General features: G+C 39.5%; 1 protein-coding gene across 2 annotated transcripts; it reads left to right on the top strand.

Annotated features, from left to right (window-relative positions):
* Positions 1–722: 722 nt before the first annotated feature.
* Positions 723–19,007, top strand: LOC141059707 (C-type lectin domain family 2 member B-like). 2 transcript variants are annotated; one of them, XM_073555824.1, is made up of 7 exons: positions 723–779; positions 1,348–1,493; positions 8,181–8,294; positions 10,222–10,335; positions 12,279–12,427; positions 15,436–15,548; positions 17,741–19,007. In XM_073555824.1, the coding sequence occupies exons 2-7, from the start codon at positions 1,406–1,408 to the stop codon at positions 17,871–17,873; spliced, it is 711 nt and encodes a 236-aa protein (XP_073411925.1). In that variant the 5' UTR covers positions 723–779; positions 1,348–1,405; the 3' UTR covers positions 17,874–19,007. The 2 variants fall into 2 exon arrangements, with proteins under 2 accessions (XP_073411925.1, XP_073411926.1); XM_073555825.1 differs by lacking the exon at positions 10,222–10,335.
* The last annotated feature ends 975 nt before the right edge of the window (positions 19,008–19,982 follow it).

Below are 19,982 nucleotides of genomic sequence, written 5' to 3' on the forward strand. Positions count from 1 at the left end.
CTGCCAAGTATGCCAAAATATGGAGTAAGGTTCGTCTTGGTCAAGTGTCGCCTTCAACCTCTCAATACCAGCAATAAGCATGTCATGTACTGATCTGCTACCCTCACCCTATCTATACTGCTTCCTTGTGGGCTGGTGGAGCAGCCTGAGGTGCGTTATGGTGAAAGTCGCAAACAAGAAATCAGTAGAAGCCATTATAGTAAAAAACAGGATACCATTTACTGTAATTTTAAAGTTGAAACACCAGCCACAATCTTTGATACTTCTCACATCTGATATTAGCAGAGATTTCAGCTTTATAGTTAAACGTGGCAACACAGACCAGCAGGATGATAACCACACACCTGCCTTCTTAAAGCTAACGGGATCTCAAGATTGATGCTGGAAAAAAACAGTAGCATGTACCTACAGATATGTTGTGGACTATCATGTCCATTGCTGGAGCACTATGTGGCACTTTGTGGCATGAGTACTATGTTGCTGTATTCTTTGACAACTCTATGGCACTTTTTGTAAGGACACTGTCTGTGTGGCCCTTATCATATGAACTCTGTCTTAAAAGTTGGATTTTTGTGAACAAGTTTTTACAATTACTGTGATTTCAAAATTTGAAAAATTACTAAATCAATATGAAGAGCTTCAACAAAAAGCAGAATGGAAAATAAAGAGAGGAACAGAAACTTGTGTTCTTATATCGCACTTGGTTTATATCAGCTTGCAGCATTAACTCTTCTCCTTTCCTCGCTGGTGGACGCAGACTGAAAAGTGCCCCTGTGCAGGTACATTATGTGGACACTTTACAGTCCAGAGGCTTATGATAATGTAAAATATCACCTGCTTTGAAAGTGAAAAGGTGGAAATGGGCCCCCTTAACTCTGGGGACTTTGCATCAATGATATGTCTACCACTTCCTTTCCTAAAATTCCCTTTTCCTCTATTAAAAAAAATTAAAAAAAATTTAATTTACAGACAAGCAACTACGACAAAATGTTCATTGTAAGTGTAGAGCTAAATGCTTTCAATAATAGTTTAAAAAGTGGTTTTTTTGCAGTTGGTACTAAATGTTTTACGCCTGACTTCACAGAAATTGTGATTCTATTTTATTGTTTAACTTTTTATCTGCTGTCACCTAAAAATGTATTTGAACAAGGACCTGCAGTTTCTTGTTGCTGGAATGTCTTAGCTATCCCCTTGTACTTTATTTCCACAGGAAAGTTTTTATTCTGACTGTAAACTAAACAGTTTATAAAATCTGATCTGTTATTCAGCAGAAAACCTCTTGCCACAAGACATGCTAGATGTGTCATCAGGAAGTTTGACTGTATTAACAGTTATTTATATCATTAGGAGGTGCATATAGTGCTTCTACCAAAAATCGGAGACAACTCTTCATTTCCCTCTTCCGATGGCTGAAGAGATAACCTATGCTGACCTTAGGTTTTATGATTCCCGCTGTGTGTCTATTAGTCAAACATTGGAGAAGAACACAGAAGGTAGGTGCCCGAAGTCATGACTTTATAATTATAAGCCACATGAATATGTATTATATGCATGACATATTCATTTATTGAATCTCCACTCCACAATGCTGAGCTTAAATTATTATTATCAGAAAAGTAATTATGTTGTCACACTTGACTACTTGAAGAAAACACACTTGTAAGGTCACACATTTTATTGAAACATTTTTGTGATCTCTTGTACCTTGCCTGACTAAAACTATATGTCATGTAGAGCTAAGAAGATCAGGCAAAATTCTTGTTCACATGTTAACACTGATTTTGCCAGGAAATGTGATAATTGGCAAAATTAATATCCCTTATTATGCTATGGGGTCTCACTGATCCCAGAGCATAATAAGTGTTAGATTTTTTGGATCACCAGGTCTAGGAAGACTTCTGGTGATCCCAAATGTTAGGCGTCGGATTTCTGCGTTTACTACGCAGGGATCCAGACCCTCACATTCTGAAGTTTCCTGCTGTTTACCTACTGCAGAGGAGATTGCAGAGGAGATTGCCTTGCAGCAAATCTCTCCTGAGGCTAAGTCCTTCTGCCCTCCAACTGAGCATGCTCATGAGACGATCTCCCATTGGAGATCGGGAGTCATGTGCTCAGGTCCTGCTCCAGATCTCATTGGTCCATCTCAGAGATCTGGAGGCTTGCAGAAGGTCCTGGCTGCTATTAAAGGCGCACATGGCTGTTCGCCAAGCGATAGTATAGACTTACTTGCTGCTGTGTGTATGAGGACGGATGTATGATTCTGGTGAATGACTCATTATAAAACCCTTCCCTCTGATATTACGTATGTGGTTAGGGACTGAGTTAGAATCAGTGCCAGCGCTCCTCTGCTGCGACATCCACAGCTGCTAGCGTCCGACATTGCGCTTGCGTCATAGCTTTGTCGTTTAACCCCTTCCTGACATCCGACGTACTATCCCATCCACGGTACCCGGGCCCGTATGACCGTGGACGGGATAGTACGTCTACCGCGATCAGCGGCGCCCACGTGGTGAGCGCCGCTGATCGCGGCCGGGTGTCAGCTGATTATCACAGCTGACACCCGGCACAATGTGTCAGGGGCGGTCACGGACCGCCCCCGACACATTAACCCCTTGCACACTGCGATCAAACACGATCGCGGTGTACCGGGGGTTAAAGGGAAGCATCGGCAGGGAGGGGGCTCCCTCCGTGCTTCCCTGAGCCCCCCACGGCAGCGCAATGTGCAGCGCTGCTGCGGGGGGCTCCTTTCCTCCAGGCCCCCGAATCCAAGATGGCGACGGGGGCCTGAGGAAGTTGGCTTCCTCAGTGCCTGCAAAGCGCAGGCATGGGGAAGCCTTCTGCAGTGCCTGTGTCAGATCGCTGATCTGTCACAGTGATCTGTGTGTGATCAGTGTTTTTTTTTTACTTTATTAAATAGTCCCAGGTGGGACATCACTGTCCCACCTGGGACTATTTAATAAAGTAAAAAAAAAATTAAAAAAAGTGTAAAAATAATTAAAAAAAAATCGCCAAATATATTAGAAAAAAAAAAAATATTCCCCCAATAAATCCATTTTTTGGAAATAATAAAAAAAACAAAACAATAAAAGTACACATATTAGGTATTGCCGCGTCCATAACGACCCGCCCTATAAAACTGTCCCATTAGTTAACCCCTTTAGCGAACCCCTTAAAAAATAAAAATAAAAAACGAAGCAAAAAATAATGATTTATTATCATACCGCCAAACAAAAAGTGTAATAACGCGCGATCAAAAAGACGCATATGAATATACATGGTACCGCTGAAAATGTCATCTTGTCCCGCAAAAAACGAGCCACCACACAGCATCATCAGCGAAAAAATAAAAAAGTTATAGCTCGCTGAATAAAGCGATGCAAAAATAATTATTTTTTATATAAAATAGTTTTCATTGCATAAAACCGACAAAACATAAAAAAACGACCTAAATGAGGTATCGCTGTAACCATACTGACGTGAAGAATAAAACCTCTTTATCAATTTTACCGCACGCGGAACGGTGTAAACGCACCCCCCCCAAAAGAAATTCATGAAACGCTGGTTTTTGTTCATTCTGCGTCCCAAAAATCGGAATAAAAAGCGATCAAAAGATTCCACGTGCCCGAAAATGGTACCAATAAAAATGTCAACTCGTCCCGCAAAAAATAAGACCTCACATGACTCGGTGGGTCAAAATACGGAAAAATTATAGCTCTCAATATGTGGTGATGCAAAAACTATTTTTACAATAAAAAGCGTCTTTTAGCGTGCGACAGCCGCCAAACATAAAAACCGCCATAAATAGTAAATCAAACCCCCCGTTATCACCCCCTTAGTTAGGGAAAAATAATAAAATAAAAAAAATGTATTTATTTCCATTTTTCCATTAGGGTTAGGGTTAGGGTTAGGGTTAGGGCTAGGGGTGTGTTGGGGTAGGGTTACGGCTAGGGTTAGGGTTAGGGTTAGGGTTAGGGCTAGGGTTAGGGTTAGGGCTAGGGTTAGGGCTAGGGTTAGGGTTAGGGGCGTGTTGGGGTTCGGGTTGGAGTTAGAATTGGGAGTTTCCACTGTTTGGGCACATCAGGGGCTCTCCAAATGCAACATGGCGTCTGATCTCAATTCCAGCCAATTCTGAGTTGAAAAAGTCAAATGGTGCTCCTTCCCTTCCAAGCTCTGCTATGCGCCCAAACAGTGTTTTACCCCCACATGTAGGGTATCAGCCTACTCAGGACAAATTGCAAAACAATTTTTGGGGTCCAATTTCTCCTGTTACCCTTAGGAAAATAAAAAATTGGGGGCAAAAATATCATTTTTGTGGAAAAAAATGATTTTTTTATTTTCACGTCCGAGTGTTATAAACTTCTGTGAAGCACTTGGGGGTTCAAAGTGCTCACCACACATCTAGATAAGTTCCGTGGGGGGTCTAGTGTCCAAAATGGGGTCACTTGTGGGGAGTTTCAATAGTTTAGGTACATCAGGGGCTCTCCAAACGCACATGACACCCGCAGACCATTCCATCAAAGTCTGCATTCCAAAACGTCACTGCTTCCCTTCCGAGCCCCGACGTGTGTCCATACAGTAGTTTTCTCCCACATATGGGGTGTCAGCGTACTCAGGACAAATTGGACAACAACTTTTGGGGGTCCAATTTCTCCTGTTACCCTTGGGAAAATGAAAAAATTGGGGACTAATTGATCATGTTTGTGGAAAAAAATACGATTTTTTTATTTTCATGCCCGGGCATTATAAACTTCTGTGAAGCCCTTGGGGGTTCAAAGCGCTCACCACACATCTAGATAAGTTCCTTAGGGGGTCTCGTTTCCAAAATGGGGTCACTTGTGGGGGGTTTCCACTGTTTAGGTACATTAGGGGCTCTCCAAAGGCAACATGACACCCGCAGACCATTCCATCAAAGTCTGCATTCCAAAACGTCACTACTTCCCTTCCGAGCCCTGACGTGTGTCCATACAGTAGTTTTATCCCACATATGGGGTGTCAGCGTACTCAGGACAAATTGGACAACAACATTTGGGGTTCAATTTCTCCTGTTACCTTTGGAAAAATAAAAAAATTGGGGACTAATTGATCATGTTTGTGGAAAAAATACGATTTTTTTATTTTCATGCCCTGGCATTATAAACTTCTGTGAAGCCCTTGGGGGTTCAAAGTGCTCACCACACATCTAGATAAGTTCCTTGGGGGTCTAGTTTACAAAATGGTGTCATTTGTGGGTGTTTCCACTGTTTAGGTACATTAGGGGCTCTCCAAAGGCAACATGACACCCGCAGACCATTCCATCAAAGTCTGCATTCCAAAACGTCACTACTTCCCTTCCGAGCCCTGACGTGTGTCCATACAGTAGTTTTATCCCACATATGGGGTGTCAGCGTACTCAGGACAAATTGGACAACAACTTTTGGGGTTCAATTTCTCCTGTTACCCTTGGGAAAATAAAAAAATTGGGGACTAATTGATCATGTTTGTGGAAAAAATACGAATTTTTTATTTTCACGCCCGGACGTTGTAAACTTCTGTGAAGCACTGGGGGGGTCAAAGTGCTCACCACACATCTAGATAAGTTCCTTAGGGGGTCTAGTTTCCAAAATGGTGTCATTTGTTGGGGGGTTCCACTGTTTTGGTACATCAGGAGTTTTCCAAACGCGACATGGTGTCCGATCTCAATTCCAGCCAAAAACGTCAAATGGCGCTGCTTCCCTTCCGAGCTCTGCCATGCGCCCAAATAGTGGTTTACCCCCACATGTGGGGTATCAGCGTACTCAGGACAAATTGCACAATAACTTTTAGGGTCCTGTTACTCTTGGAAAAATAAGAATTGAGGGTGAAAAGATCATTTTTGTGGAAAAAATATGATTTTTTAATTGTATGGCTTTATGTTATAAACTTCTGTGAAGCCCATGGGGGTTCAAAGTTCTCACCACACATCTAAATAAGTTCCTAAGGGGGTCTAGTTTCCAAAATGGTGTCATTTGTGGGGGGTTTCCACTGTTTTGGTACATCAGGGGTTTTCCAATCGCGACATGGTGTCCGATCTCAATTCCAGCCAAAAACGTCAAATGGCGCTGCTTCCCTTCCGAGCTCTGCCATGCGCCCAAATAGTGGTTTACCCCCACATGTGGGGTATCAGCGTACTCAGGACAAATTGCACAATAACTTTTAGGGTCCTGTTACCCTTGGGAAAATAAAAATTGGTGTGAAAAGATCATTTTTGTGGAAAAAATATGATTTTTTAATTGTACCGCTGTACGTTATAAACTTCTGTAAAGCCCTTGTGGGTTCAAAGTTCTCACCACATATCTAGATAAGTTCCTTGGGGGGGTCTAGTTTCCAAAATGGGGTCACTTGTAGGGGGTTTCCACTGTTTAGGTACATCAGGGACTCTCCAAACGTGACATGGCGTCCAATCTGAATTCCAGCCAATTTTGCATTGAAAAAGTCAAACGGCGCTCCTTCCATTCTGAGCTCTGCCATGCGCCGAAACAGTCGTTCCCCCCCACATATCAGGTATCTGCGTACTCAGGACAAATTGCACAATAACTTTTGCAGTTCAATTTCTCCTGTTACCCTTGGTAAAATAAAAAAAATTGAACCTGAAGTATTTTTTTTATGAAAAAAAGTTAGATGTTAATTTTTTTTTAAATATTCAAAAAAATTCCTGTGATGCACCTAAAGGGTTAATAAACTTCTTGAATGTGGTTTTGAGCACCTTAAGGGGTGCAGTTTTTAGAATGGTGTCACTTTTGGGTATTTTCTATCATATAGACCCCTCAAAGTGGCTTCAAATGTGATGTGGTCCTAAAAATAAAATGGTGTTGTAAAAATGAGAAATCGCTGGTCAACTTTTAACCCTTATAACTTCCTAACAAAAAAAAATTTTGGTTCCAAAATTATGCTGATGTAAAGTAAACATGTGGGAAATGTTAGTTATCAAGTTTTTTGTGTGCCGTATCTCTGTGATTTAAGGGCAAAAAAATTCAAAGTTGGAAAATTGCGAAATTTTCAAAATTTTCGCCAAATTTCCGTTTTTCTCACAAATAAACGCAAGTTATTTGAATGAAATTTTACCACTAACATGAAGTACAATATGTCCCGAGAAAACATTGTCAGAATCACCGGGATCCATGGAAGCGTTCCAGAGTTATGACCTCATAAAGGTACAGTGGTCAGAATTGTAAAAATTGGCCCGGTCATGAACGTGCAAACCACCCTTGGGGGTGAAGGGGTTAAAGGCAGTGTCCACGCCGCGCTGCAGTAGCAGCTCTCCTTAGCGTCCGTAGCTGTGACGCCGCACACATGGTAGGTCTGGACGGATGTAGTGCCGCCGTCTTGGGCTTCTCCCGTGACCGGATACTGTGTGTGTATTTATACTGAGTACTGTGACCTCAACAGGTTCAGTCTTTGTATTTTTGTTTATTTGGCATCTCTGTGACTTAACAGAGATTGCTCTGCGCACTTGGGTGATGTTAACCCTGTGCACATTACCGCCTTATTGCTCCTGCCACCACTTAGCAGCGGTTATATCACCTACTGCACGGTGGACCCTGAGCGGCGAACGCACTTTATTATTATTTTTATTTAGTGCGTTCCGCCGTTCCTAACACCAAACTTCTTTCATTTAAGGATTATCGAGGCCACTGTGCTCTTAGGAACCTTGAGTACTGGAGAAATTCTTTTGTAACCTTAACCTGATCTGTGCATTGCCAACATTCTGTCTCTGAGCTCCTTGGCCAGTTCCTTTGACCTCATGATTCTTATTTGGTCTGACATGCACTCTGAGCTGTGAGGTCTTATATAGACAGGTGTGTGCCTTTACAAGTCCTATCAGTTTAATTAAGCAAAGCTGGACTCCAATGAAGGAGTAGAAGAATCTCAAGTAGGATCACAAGGAAATGGACAGCATGTGACTTAAATATGAGTGAGCAAAGGTTCTGAATACTTATGACCATGTGATATTTCAGTTTTTCTTTTTTAATAAATTTCAAAAATGTCTACATTTTTTTTTCAGTCAAGATGGGGTGCAGAGTGTACATTAATGAGAAAAAAATAACTTTTTTGAATTTACCAAATGGCTACAATGAAAGAAAGAGTGAAAAATTTAATGGAGTCTGAATACTTTCCATACCACTGTGTATTAGAATTCAGTTCCTTTTTTTGTTTCCTTGCAGGTATTTCCTCTGACCGTAATAATAATTCCTGCAGATGTCAGAAGAAAACATATATTATCATAGGAATACTAATTGTTATTCTTCTTCTTGCTTTGTTAACAATGGCTATTTTACGTAAGTATTGGTAGTGCTTGCCAAAGTTAAACAAAGTTTAATAACAAATTAAAGGGAGCTTGTCATGCAAAATAATGCTATAAACATGCAAATATGAGGTTAATATGCTGGTAAATTGCATTCTGAATCTGCCCAGGGTTCGGCTTCCAGCCATGGTAGTTGCGCCAGAATGGTTCCCGTCACCGCTCTGTGTATAGAGTGTCGGCTGAAATTTTTTTTGAAGAGATTGTTAAAAGTTAATTATAGTATTTGTATAAAATGTATGTAAAAAAAAGACATATTAAGAAAATGGGAGCTAATAGCAGCAGCAGATGCATCACCTCCAGGGTCATAATGATCGCGGTTGGAGAGGTTGTGACCGGGCCCATAAAGCCAAGAGGCCAGCAAATGCAAGTGCCATTTTAAATTGAATGTGATTCAGATAAAGTGTATTTGGCACAAAGTCACTGACTCCCTGCTTTGCAATAGCTATACAGGCCGCCAGCCAATCAAAAGCCAACAGTTTGCCCATCGCAGGTGGCGTATGATGTCACTGCCATACACTAGCTGCCCACTTTCACAGGTAGTAAGGAGGAAGAGGATCATCATGGGAGCATGGATAGGTGAGAGGAACTGTTTATTTTATTTTTAGATGCTGGAAAAATCGCCAAACCATGGGACATTATTAAAAGATTAGGACATTATTACAGAATTGGTTACATTATTACAGGAAGGACCAGGACAAAGGTCATTATTACATGATGGGAGTCAGAATAAGGACCATTGCAAGCAGAGAGAGGTCAGGATGTAAGACATTACTACAGGATAGGGGCCATTATTACAGGATGGAGGATATTATTACAGGATAGATGCTAAGATGGAGAACATTATTACAGGGATCGAATATTGGACCAACATTCTAGATCCAAAATTTTGCATTGGGGCTCATAGAACTCTAGTTACACCATTGACCACCACCATATCTAGAACCAGATGTTCAGGAAATAGTAATGCCAAACACAGGCCACAACTGGCCTCTCCTGCCTCTGGGAAGAAAGAAGAGGACATTACGGTATGTAATATTTGACACATTGCTCATGTCCATAACATGATGTTACGTCTGATAGTTTTAGTTAGTTTGCTGTAAAGAATGGTCTGTCCGATAAGAAATGACTATGATGGATAATTTTTGGACAGCCATTTAATGTTAAAAAAAATGAAAAGCTTGTCATTTTGCTCTGTTATTAAATGGGCTGTTGGCTACTTCTGGTTACCATTTCTAAGGCAAGGTCACTTTGATATTACTAAGGTTGTGCTTGTGCTAAAGAGAATGAAAAGGAATGGATACTCATATTTTCAAGACAATTAGAAACTTTGTTTTATGGAGACTCATGTTGGATTGAGAAGCTGCAAATCAAATTTTTAGGAAAAATTTGATGAACCTGGTGAATTTGAATTTTAAAAAATTAGATCATCTGTGTTCACTAAATAATTGCAGATTTTGCATCTAAGGTAAACTATAATTCTTAACCTCATAGTTGTCAGTTACCCACCCATTATTTTCATATTTAATGCACCACTCCAGCATTTTCCTCCCTATGTTAGGAATCACCTATGTGAGTGTAATTCATGTAGTCACATACTTACTTACCTATAGCCATATTCACCCATTTTCAGCCCCACTCTGGATTTGTGACTGCCTTTGTTGTCCTGCCAAATCACAGGGTGGTTGCTGAATGAAGCGGAGTTCACTTTTTAAAATCTTCTTAACCAAGTCTTTGGGAATCCACAACGAATACAATGTGATCCGGCTTACATAAGCAGTTACTTGGTGGCTAAAAATAGATGAGGACACTGAAAACCTTGCATTGTTATAATATATTATTTGAAATAATTTGCTTATTTTTTACATTTTACTGTGGTTTGTAAAAACATTTTTTTTCCTAAGTATTGAAGACATCTGAAAAGCAAAAGTATTACCAAAGTAGAATCAAAAGCATCTCACAAATGCTGGCGATTGTGAAAAATGAGCTGTGCATAAAAAATGAAGATGAACAAAAAGGTAAAAACCTTCTACAAACAGCAGTGTAAGTCTAAGTTCACATGTCCAGTAATGATCCATTTTTTTAACATTGGAGTCAAAAGACAACGGATCCGTAAATGCAGCAAGAGTTGTTGTCTATTTCTAACAAATCCAGCAAGAAAATGTATTTTTCATTGAAATAATAGATCAAAATAAAATTGCCAATTTAGCATAGTTTTATGGACTCATGGTTCTCCTTTTTTTTATATCATTTGTGAGTTGCTATTAGTGAAGAGCGAGTTTGCTCGATACTCGGGTTTTCCCGAGCATGCTCGGGTGTTCTCCGAGTAAATTTGGTGTGCTCGGAGATTTAGTTTGTGCGCCGCAGCTGCTTGATTTGCACACGCTAGACAGCCTGAGGAATGTGAGGAATGTCTGTTTGTTAGAAAATCCCCACATGTATTCAGGCTGTCTAGCAGCTGAAAATCATGCAGCTGCGGCGACACCAACTAAATCTCTGAGCACACCCATATACTCGGAGAACACTCAAGCATGCCCGGGAAAACCCAAGTACCTAGCATACTCACTCATCACTAGTTGCTATGCCTACAAGCTATTGATATGATAATCTGAAATTGTGTGTGGATTTGAATCCTGACAGTGCACGCTGTGCGCAATGTGAGGATTCACAAGTCTGCAGTCACATAAAGTGACTGCAGACTTTCGTTAAAAGTCCTGAATAACTCATTTAACTCCGAGTTCTGCTCATGGCTGGAAGCCCTGACATAGAGTAGACACCTTGACAAAGATGTGATGCAATGGAGAATTGAAGACAGCAGGAAAGGAGCAGCAGGTGTGTTCGAAGACGTGAGCAGTAAGGTGAGTATGTTTTTTTTCTTTTCAAACTATTTAGGCCTCTTTCACACTTCAGTTTTTTACAATCAGTCACAATCCGCCAGGTTTTGAAAAAAACGGATCCGCAATTTTCTTTTGAGGATCCGTTTTTTTTCCCCATTGACTTCCATTATTGGCGGATTGTGACGGATTTCCATCCGTTGCATCCGTTTTTTTTGCGGATCCGCCAAAAGTTCCTGTCCGTTACCATCCTCAAAGATTTCAAAACGGAGCTTGCAAGGTTTTTTTCTGTGGCGGATCCTCCAGGGACTCATTTAACCCGAAATTCTTTCTGGGTGCCGGACAAAAAAAAATTCATTCTCTCTCTCTCTCTCTCTCTCCTTTTCCAGGCTGCGATTCCTTTAAAATTCTTCATTTGTCGGATCCGTCAAAAAAACGGACGGGTGCCATCCGTTGTCATCAGTACTAAAACGGATCCGCCATCCGTCCTTTTGGCGGATTTTGACTGATGCAAAAAACTGAAGTGTGAAAGAGGCCTTAGCGGCTCTTTTCCTAATTCTCAAGATGGTGGTCACAGGTTTCCGCCATTATGCAAAATTCACGAAGAGCATTTTCCTGAACGTGGATTTTTGTAAAATAATTCAATTCCACCCGTATACAGTTTCCCATCTCAAATAACCATACAGAAGTATCTTATTGTGGTTGCCTTGTCCTGCCTGGTATTATGGAAAATGAGGAGGGACACAGAAACTGGGCAAGGCAACATATTCTCTTCTGTCTAAATGACCGCACAGAGATTGTGTAGTCTTATATCTGTCCAATTCATTTCCTGAGAAAGTATTTTTCTTCCATAATGTTGTATATTGTATTACAAGAGGCTTTAAGATATTTCTGTGGACTAGTTAGTTGATTGATTCCAGCAGAATTACGAATGCTGCTCTGGACTGTAAGTCAAACAACAGCTTGGTATGAAATAAGCCACAGAATGTTTTATAAAATGTACAGTACATTTTGTTATTTTTGGAATGATATATGACAAACTACTGAAACAGAATGTGATCATGTAAAATGTTGCTGCAAATACAATATTTTCCAATCATAGACCTTAAACTTTCCTCTTGATTTAGGATCGTGTCTGCTTTGTCCAATGAACTGGGTTCTAATCCAGAAGAAATGTTACTACATGCTGGATAAAATGCTGTCATGGCAAGAATCACAGAGCTTTTGTGAATCTCAGAACTCCAGTCTTATTATGCCAAAATCTCTTGAAGAAAGGGTAAGATAATTTAGTATAGGGGACAAAAACAGAGAGTAATAACTATATCTAAAAGGGAATGAAGCCTCTCAAAATGACCTGCTACTTAATTTAGGTTTTTAAATTAAATCTATTTTTTATTATTTATGAGGCTTTTTTTGTGTATTATGAATGATTTGAGAAAAAAACAATTAGAAATCTTGCACTTTCACACTAAGTACTGAGGCTATTCTAGGCTCATACTTCCTGTTTTTTTTTGGAAATTAACGTGTACATTAACTGCAACAGACTCTGACACTATGTTTTGTAAAAAAGCATCTAATGAACGTGTGCAAAGGTCATTGAGTAGGGAGGATGAGCATCACTTTTTTTTAATGTTTGATCCCGTGTTACTAGCTACATACAGAGGTTTTACCTGTCACTATAATCCTGTCTGTGATAATAATGAGACTTCTGAAATGTTTTCTCTACAGGTGCAATATGAGTGTAAAATTGCCTTATGGCCAATGTACAAATTGCAAGATTTTTTTTTTCTAATAATAATTTTAATTTTCTGACTAATTTTTTTTGACTATAATATTAACTAAAATAACATTTATCACAAAACCTGATTTCATTAATAGGTCATTTTATGACCTTCGTCTCATCAAATTTTCTCTTCTCTGTGGGCATGTGGTAGTCCTTATCGGTGTAAATCTCTCTCTCTCTCTCTCTCTCTCTCTATATATATATATGTATATACACACAATTGTATGAAAAAGTATTTGCCCCCTTCCTGATTTCCTATTCATTTGCATGTTTGTCACACTTAAATATTTCAGATCATCAAACAAATGTAAATGTAACAAAGATAACACAAGTAAAACAACATGCAATTTATAAATGAAGGTCTTTATTAGTAAGGGAAAAGGAAATCCAAAACCTACATGGGCTTATGTGAAAAAGTGATTGCCCCCTAAACCAAATAACTTGTTGGGCCAGCCTTAGCAGCAATAACTGCAATCCAGCGTTTGGAATAACTGGCAGGAAATAGTCTTTTACAATGCACTTAAAGGCCCACTCATCTTTGCAGAATTGTTGTAATTCAGCCACATTGGAGGGTTTCGATGCATAAACAACCTTTTAAGGTCTTGCCACAGCATCTCAATCAGATTAGGGTCAGGACTTTGACTAGGCCACTTCAAAGTCTTAAATTTGTCTTCCTTTAAGCCATTCAGAGGTGGACTTGCTGTTGTGTTTTGGATCATTGTAATGATGCATAATCCAAGTGCGCTTCAGCTTGAGGTCATGATCAGATGGCAGGACATTGTGCTTCAGGATTTTTTGGTAGACAGGAGAATTCACATTTCCATTTACCACAGTAAGTGTTCCAGGTCCTGAAGCAGCAAAACAGCCCCAGACTATTGCAGTACCACCACCATATTTTACTGTTGGTTTGATGTTCCTTTTCTGAAATCCTTGTAATTTGTACACCAGATGTAATGGCACATACACCTTCCAAAAAGTATAATTTTTCTCTCATCACTCCACAGAGTTTTCTCACAAAAGTCTTAGGGATAATCAAGATGTTTTCTGACAAAACTGAGACGAGCCTTTATTTTCCTAGTGCTCAGAGATGGTTTTCGTCTTGGAAAACCACCTCTGCTGTGCAGGCCATTTTTTGCCCAGTCTCTTAAGGTGAAGTCATGAACACTGACCTTAACTGAGGCAAGTGAGGACTGCAATTCTTTTGATGTTGTTGTGAGTTTCTTTGTCACCTCTTGGATGAGTCTTTGCTGCACTCTAGGAGTAATTTTGGTTGGCCACTGTCATGGTATGCCTAGGTTACTTTAGGCAAAAACCCCGGGACCCCTGCGATGTCCCTCAGACTAGGGGAACCCTGTCTGTCCCTCTACCCAGGGTTTACACTGAAGGTGTGCCTGCCTGAGCCTCCACCCTGTCCCTGTCTCCTGTCCAGCCCTAAGCTGAACCCACCACCCTCCACCCAGTGAGGGGACCAGACACCAGACCCCACAAATACGTATGGACAGGGGTAAAAGAAACACCACACAGTTAATACACAAGGGAATACTATAATGTGCAAGGGCAACCAAAAATATATATAACAGATTGGAGAAAGAACCACTGAGGGATATACTGCACCAGATATCAGACGCTCCAACACCACCACTGCTGACCGGTATTGCTAGCACTAGGCTAAAGCTATAGTCGGCGACGCCCATAGTCAGGACGAACTATTTAAAGACCAAGGGCGTGGCCCAGCCCTCAGTCAGCATGACAACCTGGTTAACCCTATCCCGACTGGAACAGAATACCCAACAGGGTATTACCGCTGTCTGCCGGACACCCTGGTGTGAACAGTGTCCGACATGACAGCCACTCCTAGGAAGGTTCACAACTGTTCCATGTTTTCATTATTTGTGGATAATGGCTCTCACTCTTGTTTCTTAGAGTCCCAAAGCTTTAAAAAAGGCTTTAACACCTTTTTCAAGCTTATAAATATCAATTACTTTTCTTCATGATGTCTAGCTTTTGAATATCTTTTTGTCTACTTCACTTTGTCAGGCAGGTCTTATTTAAGTGATTTCATGATTGAGAACAGGTGTGGCCGTAATTAGGTCTGGGTGTGGCTAGGAAATTTGGACTCAGCTTCCCAAAGATGTCATAAACCACATTTAATTTATATTTGAAGGTGGGAGCAATCACTTTTTTTCACACAGGGACCTGTAGGTTTGGATTTCTTTTTCCTTTAATAATAAATAGCTTCATTTAAAAATGTTCTTGTGTAATCTTTGCCTAATATGTAAATTTGTTTGGTCATCTGAAATATTTAAGTGTGACAAACATGCAAAAGAATAGGAAATCAAGGAGGGAGCAAACACTTTTTCACACAACTGTATTATAGATATATATACTGTATGTATATACATATATATATAATATACTATATATATATATCAATATGTATATAGTTACATATTTCAAAAATTCTAAACTTTTTTATGTTTATATTTACTTATTAATTTCAGAAATTTATCACTTGCAACTTCCAAAGATCATATGCAGAGAATTTATGGATTGGTCTTACGTGTTCTTTAAAATTAAATGAAAGATGGTTGTGGCTAGATAACACAGCATACATGTGAGTAACTATATATTTTTTATAATCCTTAATTTCACACTGCTTATCAAAAAGACTATTCCATATCTAGATCAGTGTCTTTCTTTAACACATTTTTAGGTATGATGAAATATGCACCAAATCCATTAAGAGGCATATGCCTCATTATCAATTTGGTGCTTCCTATTCCTTTGTACTGTTCATGAACGCAGATGCTCAAGATGCAGCCCCTGGATGTCTACACATTTCTGGCAGTAATTGCAATTTTATTCATAGCAAAATGAATAGATAAGCAGTTAGCATCAGAAGCACATAGGCATCTTGTCAGTTTGCAATCAGTTTTCATGGATTTTAATATCTATTCTCCCACAAAGTTTATAACTGCTTGACCTTCTTTCACCGATTTTTCTGTATTGAGTAAATAGCCGGAGTGTGGCTCACACTCAAGAATGCGAAAAATATAACTAAATAACAGACCAAACAGCTAAAAACAATTAAATAGGAATCATATCCATGAGATAATTGGTGTCAAGCAGTTATGGTTCCCCCTCCAAGATAACCTTGCAATAGAAATAAACAACCCTATATTCCAAATGGAAAGATAATAGGAAGATACGAATGTATTCAAGATATGCGAAATAAAGACCCTGTGAGACCTTGTGAAGAGCAGGCAATATAGATACAGTATACATCAATTTGCATAATATTCAATAAAAGATCAAGATTTTATTAAAAAGATATTATAATTGATAAATATGTAATAAAATGCTAAGGAAAATGGTAGGAAAAGTATCCTAAATGTATCCCCACTCATGGCACTTTCCTCCAGAGTGCTTAGAAAAGAAAAACCAATGAAGAGAATGAGATAAAAATACCCAATGTGGACTTGGTATAATAGGCAGGGAAGTGGTGAGGGGAAAGAACCCCGTGCGTATCGCTGCTCCCAGAGGCTTCCTCAAGGGTGCACCTCTGTGAACGGCGATATGAGTGTGGTGTTTTTCACTACCACCTCTCTGACTACCATGCCACGTGCATGGTGGTGCTGACACTAGTTGTGTCTTTTGGATGTTATTTTAATTTTTAGATTTTTTTCTTGTCTGGTCTGTTACTTTATGTATAATAAAAATGAATTGAGTTTGTGGATAAAGATACGATGTGCTTCGTACTTTTCACTGTTTATGTCTTTTTTTCCCTTTTCTTCTTATGGCAATTATTTGTTAGTGCTTGTAGGTTTAGACCTAGCAATTACGATGCCATCCTCTTTTTCTATTTCATGATTTATATATATCCATCATAAGCGCTGATAATTAATTCCTAGGATTAATTAATAATTTCGAGGATTTGGGGAAGCATATGACACTTTGATCGCTTTTCATTCAATTTGTTTAGACGAAGTGACCTAAATCGGCACTTATGGCATTGTTTTTTTTTAATGGTGTTCACAACACACTGGATCACACTCTAAACAATGTTATCCTATGGGGCTGGGCACATGTCTATTTTTTTCCATTGGCCGAGCTGATTATGGGATCGCACAGTCAGTGAGTATAAGGAAAACATTGGACTGAACTCGGATGACATCAGAGTCATGGACTGACAGAATAGAAAAGATGGAGACATTTTTTTCCCATCTTCTCCTCATCCGAGAAAATAGGATCACACTCTGATCACACTCTGAACACATTCACACGTTCACTGTTTTACATCAGTATTTGTAAGCCAAGACCAGAAGTTGGTGACAAATGCAAAAGTGGTGCATGTGTTTTAATTGTACTTAAAAATATTGTGCAATGTGATGATGAGAAAAACAAAAAATGATGTTTGGTCATTAAGGCCCAAGTAAGCCCGCTCCTTAAAGATGTTGATTTCTAATTACATACGTAGAAGTACTGAATAATGTAGCAAAAACTGAAAATCCATGTCTCCATTTCATATTTCCTTTCAAAATCACAATATAATAATATATGATAAATAAATGGAGGCAGCACTCCAAAAGACAACTGGATATTTATTAGCCCATGAGGCCACATGAGACTATTTAAAGTCCATTTCTCATTGGCACAATCTATTGGAGTGATGCCTCTTTTTACTTTTTTATATTGCTATATACAATTGTATTTTGTCTAGGAAGCTTTGCACCCAGAATCACCACATTCTGATATTGTTCCATATACATATAAGTCTAATGACTTACGATTTCATTTATTTTGCAGAATCTTCCCTTCACAGTGCAAAGAAATAAAGTGTGCCTCTTTTGACTACGACATACGTTTGGCAACTCCATGCAGCACTAGGCTAAAAACAATATGCCAAAGGCTACCTGTAAATCTTCCTTCTATTAATTAGTAAAGCAAGATACAAGTGAATCGTGTAAACATATGCTTTATGCAATCGTGTTAAAACAAATGCATGCAAATATATAAAAGTTTTAGTTCTAAATATGAATCCATGCTGCTACTGTGATTATGGCATTGTTGCCGGTGTCTGCCCTTATCTGCAGTGTCCATTTTATCACCTGATCAGATACAAAAGTCAAACATCAGAATAATGTTAGTTTGAGGCTAAATACATTGTCTGAGAATTGACTTTGACATTTGAATCTGATATCTGACTTTGACAACTGACTCTGATATGTGAGTTTGATATCGGACTTTGACATGTTACTTTGACATCTTAAGCCCCTTTCTCACATAGCGAGATCGCAAGCGAGATCGCTGAAACGTCACCGATTTTGTGACGCAACAGCGACCTCACCAGCAATCTCACTACATGTGACACGCAGTGGCAACCGCCCCCCCTGCTGGACATCGCTGATCGTGCTCGAATGTCCTGGGCCAGTTTTTCGGCGTCGGCGTCCCTCTGGCCAGCGCGCATCGCTGTGTTTGACGCCGATGAGCGACGCTGAACTCAGGGACGCCGGCCTGAATTGTCTGAAAAGCTGCTGTGTGACAAGGTACCAACGAATGACGAGGTCGTTACAGGGATTGCCGGATCGTTGCTACGTCACTGAAGAGATCTGTCTGTTTGGCAGCTTACTAGCGACCATTTAGCGACACACCAGCGATCCCTACCAGGTCGTATACTTGTTGGGATCACTGGTGCTTCGCTAAGTGAAACAGGACCCTTACTTTGATTTCTGTTTTTGATGTCTAGGTTTGACATCTGTCTTTGACATTTGACTTTGAAATGTGACTTTGACTTGGGACTTTGACATGTGACTTTCATATGTGACTTTGACATGTAACTATGATATCTATTATTGGAAATAAATGTTTAGACTCTTCCTTATGAGGGTAGTAATAACTAGAAAATGGTTCTCAAGGGCAATGCTTAAAAATTGGAATGGAGAAGTCTGTTAATTAGAAGAATCAAATTGGAATTAGTATCTTTAGTAGCTTTTTTTTACTTTCTTTCACTTTACTTTATGTCTCTGGAGGTGGATGTGCATTTTGGGTATTAAATACTGCTCTTTTAAAAATATATGTGTTTGTGTGAGTTACTGTATGAAGAATAAGGAGCATACATACACTGAATTCTGTGTGTTGAAAACTGCAGCAGTATGGATCCTCTAGAACATATTGCATATTAAAAAAAACGTGATGTGCATAAAAAGCACACTAGTATAAACTGCAAATGTGAATAAAACCTTTTAAATGTACTGGCAACATTCAGTTAATAAAATATGAATTATAATAAGCAGGTGAGAATGAGCCGTTATAGTCTGAGCTCCATCCTACCCATTTAAAAGGTCTCATGCAGACAACCGTTTAAATTGGATGAGTGCTATCCTTCATTTTGTCAGCTAGCACTCATTTATATGTTAATCTATGGGGGTGTGCACACTTCTAAATTACAGCATGCACGATTTGCCTCCAATAATTGGATGGAATTCAACCATTCAAGTCTAATTGGCATTCAGACCAATGTTATTCTGATTGTGTGCTCATCCGCTTATTTGTTTCAGCTCCGATTGGATGGAGATAAAATTGGAAAAAAAAAAAACAGCAACATCCTGCGATTACATGCGAAGTTTGGTTTGAAACATCACATTGCACTCAGATGCCACCTGAGTGCAGTGCGATTCACACAGACACTGGCAACAGAAGAGATAAAGAAATTATTTTATTGCAGCTGTACTTCGATTTCTTATGCTAGAGGTTCAGAGTACAGAGCACAGCCACAATACTCATGCCCGCAGCAGAGCTGGAACCATGTGTCATTAGCATATTGCATCAGATGCCGGTGGTGTCATTCCAGCCTAAAGGCCAGTGAAAAAAATTTTGGACTGCACTAGGATGACATGTTTGATTTGGAAAGACTGACATAAAGAAGAAGGTTGCTAAACCTTTTTTTTCTCTTCACCTCTGAGAAAAGTGGATCCCACTCTGATCAAACTCTGATCATACTCTGATCGGAGTCTAATTAGCATAATTGGACCGTTTTTGTCAGATGGAT

Source organism: Dendrobates tinctorius, unplaced genomic scaffold (genome assembly GCF_039654945.1).
Source record: "Dendrobates tinctorius isolate UK_male_01 unplaced genomic scaffold, ASM3965494v1 ptg000230l, whole genome shotgun sequence".
Taxonomy (NCBI): Eukaryota; Metazoa; Chordata; class Amphibia; order Anura; family Dendrobatidae; genus Dendrobates; species Dendrobates tinctorius.